The sequence below is a fragment of the Thalassophryne amazonica genome, chromosome 19 (assembly GCF_902500255.1).
Source record: "Thalassophryne amazonica chromosome 19, fThaAma1.1, whole genome shotgun sequence".
NCBI classification, from domain to species: Eukaryota; Metazoa; Chordata; class Actinopteri; order Batrachoidiformes; family Batrachoididae; genus Thalassophryne; species Thalassophryne amazonica.
In genome coordinates, this window is record NC_047121.1 from 39,121,234 (window position 1) to 39,137,747 (window position 16,514).

At 37.8% G+C, this 16,514-nt stretch overlaps 1 protein-coding gene across 2 annotated transcripts in view; it reads left to right on the forward strand.

The window, feature by feature from the left end:
- The first annotated feature begins 4,339 nt into the window (after nucleotides 1–4,339).
- Nucleotides 4,340–16,514, forward strand: part of cldn11a (claudin 11a) — a 29,335-nt gene continuing 17,160 nt past the window's right edge. Inside the window, exons 1-3 of one of the 2 annotated variants that reach the window (XM_034159713.1) lie at nucleotides 4,340–4,392; nucleotides 5,056–5,331; nucleotides 8,027–8,191. In XM_034159713.1, coding sequence (XP_034015604.1) covers nucleotides 5,106–5,331; nucleotides 8,027–8,191 — 391 coding nt within the window. In that variant the 5' untranslated portion in view covers nucleotides 4,340–4,392; nucleotides 5,056–5,105. Of the gene's footprint in view, nucleotides 4,393–5,051; nucleotides 5,332–8,026; nucleotides 8,192–16,514 lie in introns of both variants that reach the window. The other variant, XM_034159712.1, reaches the window with a different exon arrangement.

Below are 16,514 nucleotides of genomic sequence, written 5' to 3' on the forward strand. Positions count from 1 at the left end.
AGTGTTGAGCCTCTATAGACATTCACTTATCTCAGCAATGATGCTTCTTGTCTTTAGGTCCTTCACCCTTGAGGTCATCTGGGAAGAGCTTATGAAGTAATAAAGTCACAGTTCAAAAGTTTCTAGAGATGCTGATACCTTTGCAGGAGAACAAAGGTCCTGATCTATCATACTGCGTGGTCATGAGACATGCACTTGATACATACCACTCACCTAAGGTAAGTGTTTTTGGTGTTATGTCTCTATGTAAAATCCTTGGAATGACTTTTTGCCAAATGACAAGTTTCTTAGGAACACTTGGATAAAAGGTATCACTTGTAGAGGAAGGGACCATGATTTTTTGACAGTTTGCCAATGTGTTGCACTTGTCTGTGCATGATCCAGCATACAGCTGTCTCACTTTTGAGGACTCTACCAGCCATAAACGCAAAAACGGACGCCCACATTTCATGTGGCAGCAACAAACACATGGTTGCTTTCAAGAGATGGTGATGGAGCGGTTGTCTGCCTGAATAGCTGCCATCCAGGACACAAGGAGGTTCCACAGCAGAGTCATGGGTCAGCAGCACATGTTCCCAGACCTGGTATCACCTGCTCAAAATCCTAAATTGTGTCCAGATAATGTAAATAATGATCATATTGGTGCCATAAGACTGTGAATCCTGTATTTGAATGGAAAGGAACAAACTTATAAACATAGCTCCAACTTTAACGTTCAGTCAAACAGTTTGAGATCATTTGGAGTTCTGTTACAGGCCATCGAGTCCATGTATTTCCTTTTCAGCAGGTTGTGGAAAAAGTAATTTCCCTCAGTTGACTGCTGTCCAATAAAGCTCATCTATTTGTGCATTGTGCATGAGCTTTTTACCCTAGGCCATCAAATATGGCCATCAGGTATTGCGAAGACTTTGCGTGTGTCTGTCTGTCTGTCTGTCTGTGCACAGCATCAGTCCAGTCCTATTACTATCAGAGTCTTCAAGTTCACAGGGAACATTCTTGGGACACAGACCTTGGACAAGTTCAAAGCTGGCTAACCTTGACCAATTTTAAGATGTTAAAAAGTCACATTCTGTTTAATTCTGTTCTGTTTTGTTGTTGCTGCTGTTGTTGAGTGGAAGGGGTGACAGCCAATCAGAGTAGAGCGGTACTGTGACATCAGTGGCAGGTCTTTGCAAAACTGCTTCATTCATGTGTATTATATAACATGTTTCTCATATATTCTGTAAAAGCTAGTGAGAAATAAATACTTCTAAAACTGAAAATGCTGTTATTAGAACCTAATAACACCTCTGAAGTGATTTACAAGACATTTTGTGGACGTTAGTGTGGTAACGTCACAGGCTAGCTGCAAACTTTCGTTTTTGTGTAAATGTAACATCTTTGTCACATACTACGTAAAACCTAGTGAGAAATAAATACTTCTAAAACTGAAAATGCTGTTTTTAGAACCTAATAACACCTCTGAAGTTATTTACAAGACATTCTCTGGACGTTCGTGTGGTAACGTCACAGTCTAGCTGCAAAGTTTCGTTTTTGTGTAAATATAACATCTTTGTCACATACTATGTAAAAGCTAGTGAGAAATAAACACTTCGATAACTGAAAATGCTGTTTTTGTAATGCGATAACACCTCTTGAGTGATTTACAAGATATTCTGCGGACATCAGCGTGCATGCTAACTTCCGCTAACTCAAAACTAACTTCCGCTCTTGTCAAAAGCTCATAAATGTAAAAAATGTTTATGATTGATTGATTGATTGATTGAAAGAGGGGCATTAATGTACAACATGTAAGTAAGACACTAGGATCTTTATAATTAATGTAAATAACAATAAATCTATAATACACTGGGTTACCAATTAAACAACTGCAAATTATAAAGAAGACAGTGCTCATACGGCCAACGGTATTTTACCATTGTGTTTTATTTACTTGTACTTGTGACTGGCTGTTTATTGTAAGTTATCATTCTGTTTTATATGTTTATTTTTGTCAAGCTTGTGTGCCAAAGAAAATTTCCCTAAGGGAACTATAAAGTAAATCATATGGCATCATAGATCACTGGGTCGCCACAGCTGAGTTTGGAAAGCATTTATCTTTGCCTCTGACATATAAAAATCATCTACTGTCAAAAAAAGAAACACAAAAAGAACAAATATTGATTTAGAATAACTTCCAGTCTCTGTTTAAAGCAAAAGCTATCATCAACTACGAGAGCTCAATAACTCCTGCAGCTGCTTTGCAGCAGCAATCGATTATCTGGAAGGTTTTCACTTTGACGTAGCTGCAGAAAATATCGAGTTTGCCACCACAAGAGTTTTACCTTTGCGACAAACCTGTGGCACTATTTTGTGTGCATGGACAAAAGCAGGACCTTATAAATTATTGTGACCTTGTGGAAGTGTCTGAAGCGTGTCATACTGTCCCACTCTTATTCTTAGTCTGACTGTTGCACTGATGTGACGTCAGCAGACTGCTGCAAGCGAGGAAGGACATACTTAACTTGATCCAGCAAGGACATAAGGGAGGATCCATGTCTGGACTGTATCCTACAGTCTATGAACGTCACCTGAGGGAGCATTGTTGAGCTTTGTCTCCCTCTGGTGGTGAGTCACGACATAAGGCAGTATAATAGAAGTGGAAAGTACACAGTGAAATCTGTATTTAAGGACGTGGTAAAGCAGGACTCACAGGTGGTTGGTGTGACACCCCTCAAGTGCACAACAACAAGCAAAGAATTCCATGCAAATAATATACAGTACTGTGCAAATGTTTTAGGCACATTTAATGCATCATAAAAACATAAAGAATTATGAAAACCTGATAAATATTCATGAATAAATTCAATGTGTGATGAATTTAAACTTTAATGGTAATCGATATGAAATCTGGGTTCTATTTACGTTTGATTTTTCATTATGTAAGCCACACCAGAGTATAGCAGCAAGACCTCAAAAAAAGCTACTTAAAGGATAAATAATTTTGCTTTACAATCATTTTAATATTGAATTATCATTTCCAACTGTGTTTGTGTGGTATTCTACTGGCCAGTAGGGGAAGCTGGAGCACAGTGGATCAGAAAAGTTGTTTTGTGGCAGCATAAACATATTATGCATAGGTTTAGGTCATTTTATTGTGAATTTAATACAGCAGGTTATTGTTTATAAATCTGTGTTATTTTTTTTCTCACCTGTAATTTACAGGTGTTTAAAATCGATTTAAAATTTTTTTATTCACTGTGTCCAAGACACTAATTCACAGGGCACAGTGAATCAACTTAGAATATAATTCAAATACACAGGATTATAAAGATTTCTTCAAAATTATTAAATATATGTTGATGCATATACAAACTATAATCCAGAAAACCAGCTATGTAATGTGTGAGTGTCTTATATAGTGATATAAGTCCTTTAGAAACTATTATAAATACAACTGTCATCATTTCTGTTCAAACGTGAAAACAGTTGTTTATATACAGAAATTCTCAAAATAATTCATGGAAAAATAAATGTATAAGCTTCAACAAGTAATAGTTGCCATCCACTTGATACTGGGGCTTAGTAAATCACTTTCTAGACTGATTCACTGTGCCCCAGGTGCATGTGACACACCAGTCATGTTATCAAATAGCTGATAGTCTGGAGAAGATATAACACATGCTCATCAGTTGGAGGGGGTAGTCTTCTCACTAATAACATTTTTGGGTCACCTTTCCTCTGTTGTGAGAAATAACTACAAAGACATTGACATCCACAAATTTTACTTTTGATAGGAAAAAACTGACTTCACTTGCCACTTAGTTTTACCCTTAATGTATCCAAAAACAAAACATTAATTTAAAGGGGGATGTCTTTATGCATAGAAATATGGCATATCTGCTGCAAATATACAATATATGTAGATTTGCAGATATAGCTACTGATTCACTGTGCCCCGTGATTCACCGTGCCCCGGATTCCCCTACACTTACAAAGAATTATTATTATTATTATTGTTGTTGTTGTTGTTGTCCATCAATTTTCTAAACCCGCTTACACCAGTAAAGGGTCATGGGGGGCTGGAGCCTATCCCAAAACCCATGGGGCATAAGGCCGGGTACATCCTGGACAGGATGCCAGTCTGTCACACCCTCACGCACACCTACGGTCAATTTAAGGTTTTTCCAGTCCACCTAACCTGCATGTCTTTGGATGTGGGAGGAAGCCGGAGCACCCAGAGAGAACCCACACAGACACAAAGAGAACATGCAAACTGCACACAGAAAGGCCGCAGGTAGAACTGAACCCATGACCTTCTTTCAGTGCTAACTACTAAGCCACCCTGCTCCCTATTCTTCTTCTTCTTCTTCTTCTTCTTCTTCTTATTATTATTATTATTATTATTATTGTTATTTAATTTTTTTTAATGGAATAAAAAATAAGCTCACATATTTGCTTTTGTTGGAACTGATTTTGTGTTGACGGGAGCGGGAGGGGGAATCAAACGCTACTTTGATTATCACTCTGGGATGCCTAAAGCTTTGGCACATCATTTTATAATACAATAACAACAATATATATATATATATATATATATATATATTCTAATATAATTCTAATAAAATAACATTAACAATCGACAATAAAATTAAAAAGAATTTAAAGTAGAAAAAAATAAAATAAGACAGACTGGGAGTCAATAACGTTGCCAGTAGGTGGCAGCAAATGCCTCTTTATATTTTGTCAGCTCTCAACAGCTGTGAGTATTATTTGACAGACGAAACAAGTGAACTTTCTGGACAGTTAAAAAAATGGGGTGGTGGTTGTTTTGTTAGGATAGGCCAAGTATGTGATTGGCTGAAAGTTTTGGGGTTGTGAACTTTTTCCCTATAAAAGCTGGGATTATCCGTGATCTTCATTGTTTGTGCGCAACAGAATTCCACTGATGGAATAGACAGACTACTGAATTTGTGGCAAGAGCAAACGTTGGATTTTCTTGTGGAATAATATCACATCGATTCATCACTTTGCCCGTTTCATCCAACTTGCTTTTATTTTTATTTTATTTTTTGTGTTGATTTAACGGTTTTTGGTGCTTGGGATCTTTACGCACAGTTGGCGCAATGGTGAACTCGTGTCTCCAACTTAGCGGCTTTGTCTTCAGCTGCCTGGGCTGGGTGGGTATCGTGATCGCGACCTCCACCAATGACTGGGTGACTATGTGTAAGTACGGTTTGAACACCTGTAAGAAGATGGATGAGCTGGGAGGCAAAGGACCGTGGGCGGAGTGCGTCCTCTCCACAGGACTGTACCACTGCGTGTCCCTCACGCAGATCCTGGAACTGCCAGGTAAAAAATAAATAAATATTAATAATAATAATAAAAAAAAATCCACAACCACGGATCACGACATAGGGTTTAGATACTTTACAATCAGTTCTGTGTGTTTGCCAGTTGTTTTAATCACTTTTCTCCACCCTTCTTTGTTCCAATTCAAACTTTAATAGTCTTTTAAAAGCATCCCCTTATTATTAAATCAATATAGGGTAAATGAATGCAGGGTGTCAAGTGTTTTAAAATTATTCAAATTTGTTGCCAAAAATAATGTAGTAAATGTGTGTATCACTTTAACTGGAAACAAGATGCTGATGGCCACACCCCTTTCTGTTGAGAGAAACTTCTCAGAGTGTGGATTAAGGCTGCAACTAATGATTATCTTCATAATCAACTAATCAATCACTTATTTTCTCAAACAATTAGATTTTAAGTTCATAAAATGAAAGCAAATGAGGAAAAATGTCAATCATTGTTTTCCAGAGTCTAACATGATACCTTCAAATGTCTTGTCAACAACCCAGAAATATCCAATTTACTGCCTTTTTGGAGTAAAGAAACTGGTAAAATAAACCAGAACGTATTAGCATTCAACAAGCTGAAATCAGAGAATTTTCCTTAAAAAAAGATTCAAAATGAGTAGTTATCAAAATAGTTGTAGATGAATAGTTAGTTACCAAGTGATTAATCAGTTTATCATTGAAACTCCAGTCTTCAGTATTCTGTTAAAGATGTCACAGTTTCCCCTTTTCAGTGAGATTATATAGAATGTCAAGTGTGTAAAAAAAATATTAAAATATGTAAAACTTCACAGACTCTGGGTGACATAGCTTTAAACCAAGAGCAATCAGAGATTTCTGACATCTGCCAAGGGTTGATGAGGACTCAGAATAACAGATGTGTGATTCACACCGTGACCCGGACATTACCTGCATCTGGATTCCACAACACAATGCAGTAATTACCTTAGTGAACTCCTCACGCCACACACCGCCCCAAGAACCCTCCGCTCCACCACGTCCACCTACCGCTTGCACCAGCCCAGATCCAAGCTCTCCACCATGGGAGACAGGGCCTTCCAGGCAGTCGCCCCATGGCTCTGGAATGCCCTTCCAGAGACCCTGAGGGTCCCACAGAGCGTGGGGGCATTTAAAAAAAGGCTTCAAGACATTTTTATTTAAAAGGGCCTTTTAAAATGTTAAAAATGTTCAAATGTTTAAAATGTTATGATTTTATCTGTGTATTTATGTTTTATGAATATATTTTATTGTTCTTGACCCTGTATATTGTTTGTTTTTAGTCTCTGCTCTGCAGCACTTTGAGATTCCATGGAATGTAAAGTGCGTTACAAATAAAATGTATTATTATTATTATTATTATTATTAATTACATACTGATCCAGAATGGTCCGACTGATCAAGATGTTGCAATCTGATATTTAATTCACAAGCTGAAACAAAATAACATCTGCCTGATCTTCCTTTCACATCGTGATGCCGTATCAGCGGAGTAGTCTGTAATTTATGTCTGTAACATGGCCCAAGCAGAGGGTCACCCCTTTGAATCTGGTCTGCTTAAGGTTTCTTCCTCAGAGGGAGTTTTTCCATACCACTGTTACTCTGGGGGTTAGTAATGTTAGACCTTACTTGTGTGAAGCGCCTTGAGGCAACTCTGTTGTGATTTGGTGCTATATAAATGAAATAAATTGAAATTAGAATTGAAGTGTGGTGCAAATTTGGTGAAAATCCATTAAGTAGTTTTGACGTAATCATCAAAATCCAACAAAGTGAAGTGTACAAATTGAAATCCTGATCCAGATTCTGGATCTGGATCACCTCCAAAATTCAGCAGAGTATTCCATGGCCTAATATCGATTTCTGTGGGAAATTTGGCAAGAATCTGTAGATTTGACATAATCCTTCAAATGTTGATCCAGAATCCGGATCTGGATCACTGCCAATATTTAATGGAGTCTTCCATGGCCTAATATCTATTTGTGGTGAAAATTTAATCAAAATCCGTGCAGTAGTTTTGACATAATCCTGCTAACAGTCAGACAAATAAATAAATAAATGCTGATGATTTTATTATGTTCTTGGCGGACATAAAAAGAAAAAGAATAATAATTGTGGCAACATTTATGGCATTCCCAGCTGGTTTGGGAATGCCTCTTAATCCTCCAGGAAGAGTTACAGGACTTGGCTGAGGATAGGGAAATGTGGGCTTCTTGATCTACTGCCACCTGGATAAGTGGCTGAAATGATTGAACAATTTGCAGAAGAAAAAAAAGTCCTTTTCTGTGCCTGTCACTTTAATTAGAAACAAGCTGCTGCTGGCCACACCCCCTTTCTGCTTTCTGTTGAGAAAAGCATGTTTGTTTATGTGACACATGGTGTGGGTTTGTCGCTGCTCACCAGCTTTCCTTGACAAATATGGACGTCTGTGACGTATGTCACAGAACTCAAAAATGACGTGTTTTAATCATCTATTTTTCATACAGCAGGTTTTCAACATGCAGAGTTGTACAGTTGTATTACTTGAATGATTATTTATTTGTTAGCACGTCCTACTTCAGGTGATACAAACTCATTTTTTCACAATGTGACCACTTTACTTTTTGGCTTTTAAACATACAGTTATACTTTTGCATCCACTTTTTTTTCAAATTCCAAAAAGTCTACTGTTTTCCTTTTCGTGTGTGTTTCTACAGCGTATATCCAGACAACCCGCGCCCTAATGATCACAGGCTCGATCCTTGGCCTCCCAGCTGTGGGGTTCCTCCTCATGTCCATGCCGTGCATCAGCCTTGGCGGGGAGTCCCAGGGCTCCAGGAGCACCTTCTCCATCCTGGGAGGAGTGCTTATGCTTATAGTCGGTAAGGGTCTTGAAATCATTTTGTAAAGTCGCAATCAAGATGTTTTGCACATGCGTGCACACTGCTGATCCGACCTCTTCACTCGCCCCCACATGTTCACGGTTTGTTGCAAGTGGATGATGTTGAACGTGACAGGTTTCCTCCCATGGGTTCACACATACGAATGCATCATTTTAAACATTCCCGTTCCACTGGGCAGATCCCATCACATTCCGTTCCTCCGCCTCCTCTCATCCACACCCTGTTTTGTCCTCAACAACATGGAAAGTAATTCCCTGACTTTAGTGTTGGTATTAACAGTATTCCTGCAGCATTTCTCATACATTCTAACCTCATGTGACCATAGTTTGACCTTTTCATCAATTCATAGGAAAACAAGAAGTACACAGGGAATGAATTCTGCCCAGATCTAATAACACACTTACATTTGGATTTACAAACTTTATTGCATTATTGTACCACTTATATATCGAGATCAGTTTGTTAGTTTGGTAAGTTGTTCAAAAATGGAAAGTTAGTATGAATATAAAGCATAGACTCAGAACACTTTTTTTTTATCAGGGGCGGCACCAGAGATTTATTCTGAGTAGGGGCAGGATTACTTAGTGGTGGGGCAACATAATCTGCAGTAAATGTACAAGTATTTTTTAAGTACATTTGAGTGCATCTTATATGGCTATATGTGTCTTAGTTTAAATGTATAGTAATACATGCATAAAATGTAAAAGACCTAAATATACCAATAGTTTTGAAAACTGATATCAGTCACACTTCTGACAGGATAAAATATTGGAAGTACACCAGTCAGCCATAACACTGTGACCACCTGCCTAATATTGTGACGGTGCTCCTTTTACCACCAAAACAGCCCTGATCCATCGAGGCAGCCCAATCTTACATATTTTTGTTTTTTCATGATACCATCATGAAATGTACTACATTTTTGTGATGCAGTCACCCATCGCTGACTAATGATGTATCACAAAAAAATTTGCGATAACATCACAAAAATCTACTATATTTCCTGACAGCAGTCCCGGCGCCAGAAAAAAAATATTAAGGGGGCAATGAGTTTATCACAGGGGGCGGGGTCGCTCCCCCCCCCCCCAAAAAAAGTGCGCACCAGAAGAGACATGCCTCTGAGCGTGCGTAATGAATTGGGTGCGCTCCTGGAAAGCTCATGTATTTAGGCTACACCGTTGTAAGAGACTGACTGAGTAAGAGTAAAGAGTCATGACAGTATTTTTTTAATTATTATTTGAACGTATAGACCCTCAGTCAAGTGATCTCCTGCATACCACACAGAGCTGGTGTTCTGTCAAGATGAGGTGAGCCAACTTTCGACACTGAGCTGTGACGTACCTTTGTGTTGTCCAATAGGAACGACGTGTCGGGCCAAAACACGGAAGACTTGTGGCAGAAACCACTGATCTGTACAAAATGGATTGGACCAATCCGATTGGTGCAGAAACCACTGATCTGTACAAAACATTAACGTGTGACAGGACTGCTCATTTAGAGAGAAGTTTTGAAGAAAAATCATTGGAAATGTTTTTCTGTTGTTTGTTACCTCAAAATTTCTGATTACTGTTAAAAAAAAGTTTATAACACTTGTAATTAAAATAGCTAAATAAATCAATAAATGGTTCTTTAGAACCCTTTCATCTGTAAACTAAAACCACCTGTTATTTCATATTAGATGATTTCTTGTTTAACATAAGGAACCTCAGACATTTATTTTTAGACAAATAAAATAACATGGAAACGTATATTTTTTTAAGTCTGGTAGATTATTTATATCTCATTTCAACCAGAAAAACAAACACTAAATAAATACAAATGTTTATTATAAATGCAAAAGGAAATAATTTAACAATGACTGCAGTGTGAGTGTAAAGTAGGATTTCTGTGACATAAACCCAGTGGTGTCAAAAGTACACACATTTGTTAGTTAAGTAGAAGTATAGATACTGCAGTTTAAAACACTCTGGTAAAAGTTGAAGTATCAACTTGACCTCTTTACTCAAGTAAAAGTGAAAAAGTATGTGCTCCAAAACCTACTTAAAGTATAAAAGTATAAAGTAACCTTTAAAAAAAAAAAAAAAAAAAAAAGGTAGATGCCACTATATGAATTGAAAGCTTAATTTAAAAACTGATTCGTTCTACATGTGGCCCAAGCCAAAATTACCCCCCAACACCACCTGCACGCAAATGTTTCAATTCTAGAAGCTCTGAAATGCAATCTGGGACTATTCCAGACAATAAACTGCAGTGAGTGCAGCATCCATTTAGTGAAGGAAGAAAAAAAAATATACAACTTTCCTTATTCAAATTCATTCCAGTAATATTCTGCTCTTACTAGGATGCAGCAGTTTTCTAGTTTGGCAGATAGTTCTGGAAAAAATCACAACACATTGAAAATATGGTTTGACCGAAACGAACTGTCATTAAATAAGACAAGGATGAAGTGGAGGTGTAAGAGTCACTAGGTGTTCACAGGAAACACTTATTTCTGTATGTATTTATTTATTTATGTATGTTCATTGTTAGTTGCGTTTATATTTTCTGTTGTGTTTCTATTCAGGTTCTTTTTGCCTCTTTCTATAAAATTGTATATAATAATCATTAGATTATTAATATATAAACAAAAATAAATTTAAGAAATATTACAATTTGAAAACAAATGCACCCGAACGTGATGACAGCTGCTTAATGGATTTTGGATGTGGATGTGGATTGGATTTGGATGTGTAATTTGGATGTGTATTAGGGATGTGCAATATGTATGATTGATGTGTGTATTAAGCAGTGATGCCGGTAACGCGTTACGCGTTACTCTAATCTGACCACTTCTTTTAGTAACGAGTAATCTAACGTGTTAATCTTTCCAAATCAGTAATCAGATTAAAGTTACTTCTCCATGTCACTGTGTGTTACTATTATTTTTCATTGTGGGTCGATAGCAGCATTAAACTTGGTCTGTGGGCTGGAGGTCGGGGTTCGACTGAACTGCCCACTTTAAGCGAGCTGTGAGCTTTTCATCCAGGTTTTTTTTGCAGCTGCTCGACTCGTCGTCTCCTCTTAAAGCGCGGTGATCAGCACACCTGCACTCAGCTTTACAGACATTTTTATACTTTTTTTCCTCCTTTATTTAGAATTCTGAGCTGAGCCGCTCTGTATCTGCACGTTAAAAACAGCTGATCCTCTGCGACGCGTCAACAACTAACACTATTTTCCACTCAAATGCACCTAAACTCTCTTTCTGAGGACCACATGATGTGAAAACGCAATAAAACTTTCTTACCTGTAAATCTGGTCATGTTTTCTGCATAAATAAATGTTATCCATTCTTTGTGCTCAAACGCCAAAGCAGGGGCGAATCCAGATGGGATGGGGGCGTGGGGGAGGGATGTGCCCCCCTCACAACACCCCTAGATTAAAGGTCCAGTTTTGAAGCCGTTTTTTACTACAACTACTAATATTGCTTAAAATAATAATAATTTCGACAAGTAAAATGTTTAGAGAGAATTTAAATGTTAGAAAAATGTTAGAATTTAATAGTTACATTTATTAACAATGTAGGTTTGAAATTGCAAGTTTTACTGTTACAGTGCTGTCAACAGTTAAATATGAGGTCAAGAAAGAGGTCTTTATTTTACTTTTTATAAAACAAGTATTTATTTTCATTGAAGTCAAGAAAGGGTGACTATAAAGTGAGTTTTGGCAAAACAGGTATCATTGTCATGTTGACGTGGGTTGTTGTCGGCAGCTGGGGAAAGTAACTAAAAAAGTAACTAGTAATCTAACTTAGTTACTTTTACAATTGAGTAATCAGTAAAGTAACTAAGTTACTTTTTCAAGGAGTAATCAGTAATCAGTAATTGGATTACTTTTTCAAAGTAACTGTGGCAACACTGGTATTAAGTTATGTAAATTATATAATTATGTCATGGCAGTTTGACTTTTTACTTGTGCAGCTCTTGGAGTCTAAGACAAATTTCCCGGAAGGGACAATAAAGTGTATCGTATCGTATTAATGCTAACTTTTAACATTGAAAATGCCATAGACATGCTAACGCGTTAGCGTCGCTCCCGTTTTTAAGTTATAAAATACATCTATCAACTGTTTCAGAAGACCATAACAGGTCGGTTTAACATAGAAAAGGTAAATAATACTCACAGAAGTATGCTCTTTAGGGTTTTAGCGGGGGAAAATTAAGCAAAAGAAAGAAAGAATAAACGAAGCAATAGGTCATAGCATTGTTTCAATCTGCGAACCACTGCTTGGATTGGTTCACGGTTCAAAGCAAAGCCGTGCTGCAGAAAAGTTGATTACAGGCGCACATGACGTGAAATATATATATATAAATATTAAACTGAAGCCAAGAGTAACGAGGCTGTTTGTTTTAAAAATGTAAGGAATAGAAAGTACAGATACTTGTGTGAAAATGTAATGAGTAGAAGTCAGAAGTAGGCAGAAAAATAAGTAAAGGAGTAAAGTATAGATACCTAAAAAGTGTACTTAAGTACAGTAACGAAGTATTTGTACTTCGTTACTTGACACCTCTGCATAAACCTCATGATGAATTTTTTTTATATAGTTATTTAAACTTGTAATTTCGTCAAAATATGTAATTGCCTTTAATGTTATCAGGAAAGAGTCATTTCTAAAATATGAATTTGAGCACAATAAGTGGAGAGCTTCTACTTGTGCAAATGTCTTTTGACTTTGATTCGTGGACATTTTTAATGATCCGTTCATTTATTGTTAAAATATAAAATGAAACAGCTTTTTTAAAAATAATAAAATAGTTGCTGTTCAAAGAGCCTTTTATTTAGAAGCAGGTGATGTTCTGCTGGATTCTCGGGACCAGATGAAGGTCTCTTCTGCAGCTTTGAACTCTGGTGGTGTTGCTGAAAAGCAGAGATGTTTTCTTTCGACTGGACTTCGCGGTGTTCAGCTCATCAATGGAAGTTTGGTTGTCTGCACAGCAAATGTTTCTGATTGGGACAAATAAAAATATTTCTTTACATATAAAGAAACACTAAACAGTTTATACATAAAAAAAAAAGGGGGGGAAAAACGGCAAAAAAAAAAAACGATGGAAAAAATGCCTGAAAAAATAAGTTATTTAAAGTTGAGCTTTTGTGGTGTCTGAAAAAAGCTGTAGCTTTATTTGGTAAAAATAAAAAAGACTGAACCATTTACAAATTAAAAGTGTTCACTCAGATCAACTGTGGTAAAAGGCTAAGCTAACGTTAGCCGATCATTAAACCTTCACAGTTCAGTAAAGGTCACGTTTTATTTTTACATTATTCTCACCTCAGTAAAGCTGCAGAACTAAACTCCGTTGGGCAAAGTGGGACTTCGCATATATCCAAAAAGTGGGAGATTTCGGACTGAGTGGGTTTGCTCCATCACCCCGGCGGCCTGGATCGCTCTGACCAGTGATGATGCCTGAAGGCCGGCTTCTCCATGCAGGTCGGCCCGCTGTCGCGGTTCGATCGATATCCCACCAAGACGTCAGTCCTCCCTCGGTCGGTGTCACTCCGAAAAGTAGCTGAAAAAAGCTTCTCCCAGCAGGGTGATTGGAGAATCGTTCTACTGCTGTTTTTTAAAGTTTTTTTTGTGGTTCAGGCGACGCAAATTCAAGATGGTGATTGCTGAACTTTATTCAGGTTGTGGAAACAGCCAGAGTGTGACGTAGCAATCTCTGCCCCCTTGCCGCTTCCGAAGCGACGCGTCTGACGTCACGACGCGTTGGAAACGCACCGCCCTCTGCCGCACTGACAAGTGCAACCCTCAACCTATCAAATCCCTTGAACACAGACACACGCCATATCCATTTGTTTTTAAAATTAATTACTTTAGTTAATTAATTTGGTTTATTTGTTAAATACATGATATTATTGAATAACTAATATTTTGCTATATTTTCCAGTATTTCTTTTTCTTTCTTTTTTATTTTTTTGATAACTCTAACATCCGAGGGGGCGAGGTTGATGACGTGAGGGGGCGTCGCCCCCAAACGCCCCCTCGTGGCGCCGGCTATGCTTGACAATATCACAAACTAATAGATTAAACCACTTTTCATGATGCCATCACAAACTTGTTGTGAGATTGGGCCGAGGCATGATCACCACTACACATTTCTATGACAGCAAACATTAACTTTCTCAACAATTTGAACTCTTCAGATGTCATGGGCCAGCATTTCATCCTCTACATGCATCATTGTGCCTTGATTGCCCATAACCCTGTCACCTGGTCATGGGTTTTCCTTCCTTGGTCCACTTTGCTTTGATAATGACCACAACAGGTTATGTACATCCCACAACACCTTTTCTCTTGTTCACTGATTTTCCTTCCTTGGACCACTACAGACCAGGAATATCCCACAAAGTCTATAGTTGTGGTAATGCTGTGACCCTGTTGTCTAGCCTTTATAATTTGGCCATTTTCAAAGTCACTCAAATCTTTATCCATTTGCATTTTGCTCCTTCCAACACATCAGCTTCACGGAAAAAACTTTGATCCTGATTACTGACCTTTGATCCAGATAACTTGTGGTTAATCCTGATTAGTGGTCCTAATTATTCTTATTTGATCATTTGCTTGCCCTTTAATTCAAATGTTTGATACTGATCACTCGTTGTTGTTCTTGAACCTTAATACTGAATACCTTTGATCATTATTGCTGATTACAAATTGCTTTGATCCTGTAATAAGGATCAGTGAGCTCAGGATCAAATATCAAAAGCCAGTAATAAATAACGACTAAAGATCAAATTTGAAAATTTTGAAAAGATCAAGAATCAAAGGCTGGTCTGCCTGTTGGTTAGGATCAAATGAGTCTGGATCAAAGAGCAATCAGTCAAAGGCTAGATTTACCCTTCGATCCATTCTCAAAATGTAATCATTTCTTTCTTGATCCAAAGTCTACCTTTCCTCCAAATTTCTTGAGTAACCAATGGCAACAAAAACATAAATAATGTCCTTGATGGAGATTAAAAAAAATTATATACTGTGCAAAACCTGCACCTCCTTTTGATCAGGTTTGGATTCATGGATGTGGCTATTTGATAAAAAAACAAAAAAAACAATGCAGTTTTAATCATACTAGCATAAGATGTTAAATTGTTTAACAAGTTTAATTAAATATATACATTTTGCAGTATTTAAGTACCACACACTCCCTCCGTTGATCCCTATGCAATGCATGGACAGTGTTGTCTGGGCGCTATGGAAGCTGGGGAGCCTCTGGGATTATATCAGTCTGAGAATTTCAATCAATCAATTTTTTTTATATAGCGCCAAATCACAACAAACAGTTGCCCCAAGGCGCTTTATATTGTAAGGCAAGGCCATACAATAATTATGTAAAACCCCAACGGTCAAAACGACCCCCTGTGAGCAAGCACTTGGCTACAGTGGGAAGGAAAAACTCCCTTTTAACAGGAAGAAACCTCCAGCAGAACCAGGCTCAGGGAGGGGCAGTCTTCTGCTGGGACTGGTTGGGGCTGAGGGAGAGAACCAAGAAAAAGACATGCTGTGGAGGGGAGCAGAGATCGATCACTAATGATTAAATGCAGAGTGGTGCATACAGAGCAAAAAGAGAAAGAAACAGTGCATCATGGGAACCCCCCAGCAGTCTACGTCTATAGCAGCATAACTAAGGGATGGTTCAGGGTCACCTGATCCAGCCCTAACTATAAGCTTTAGCAAAAAGGAAAGTTTTAAGCCTAATCTTAAAAGTAGAGAGGGTGTCTGTCTCCCTGATCTGAATTGGGAGCTGGTTCCACAGGAGAGGAGCCTGAAAGCTGAAGGCTCTGCCTCCCATTCTACTCTTACAAACCCTAGGAACTACAAGTAAGCCTGCAGTCTGAGAGCGAAGCGCTCTATTGGAGTGATATGGTACTACGAGGTCCCTAAGATAAGATGGGACCTGATTATTCAAAACCTTATAAGTAAGAAGAAGAATTTTAAATTCTATTCTAGAATTAACAGGCAGCCAATGAAGAGAGGCCAATATGGGTGAGATATGCTCTCTCCTTCTAGTCCCCGTCAGTACTCTAGCTGCAGCATTTTGAATTAACTGAAGGCTTTTTAGGGAACTTTTAGGACAACCTGATAATAATGAATTACAATAGTCCAGCCTAGAGGAAATAAATGCATGAATTAGTTTTTCAGCATCACTCTGAGACAAGACCTTTCTGATTTTAGAGATATTGCGTAAATGCAAAAAAGCAGTCCTACATATTTGTTTAATATGCGCTTTGAATGACATATCCTGATCAAAAATGACTCCAAGATTTCTCACAG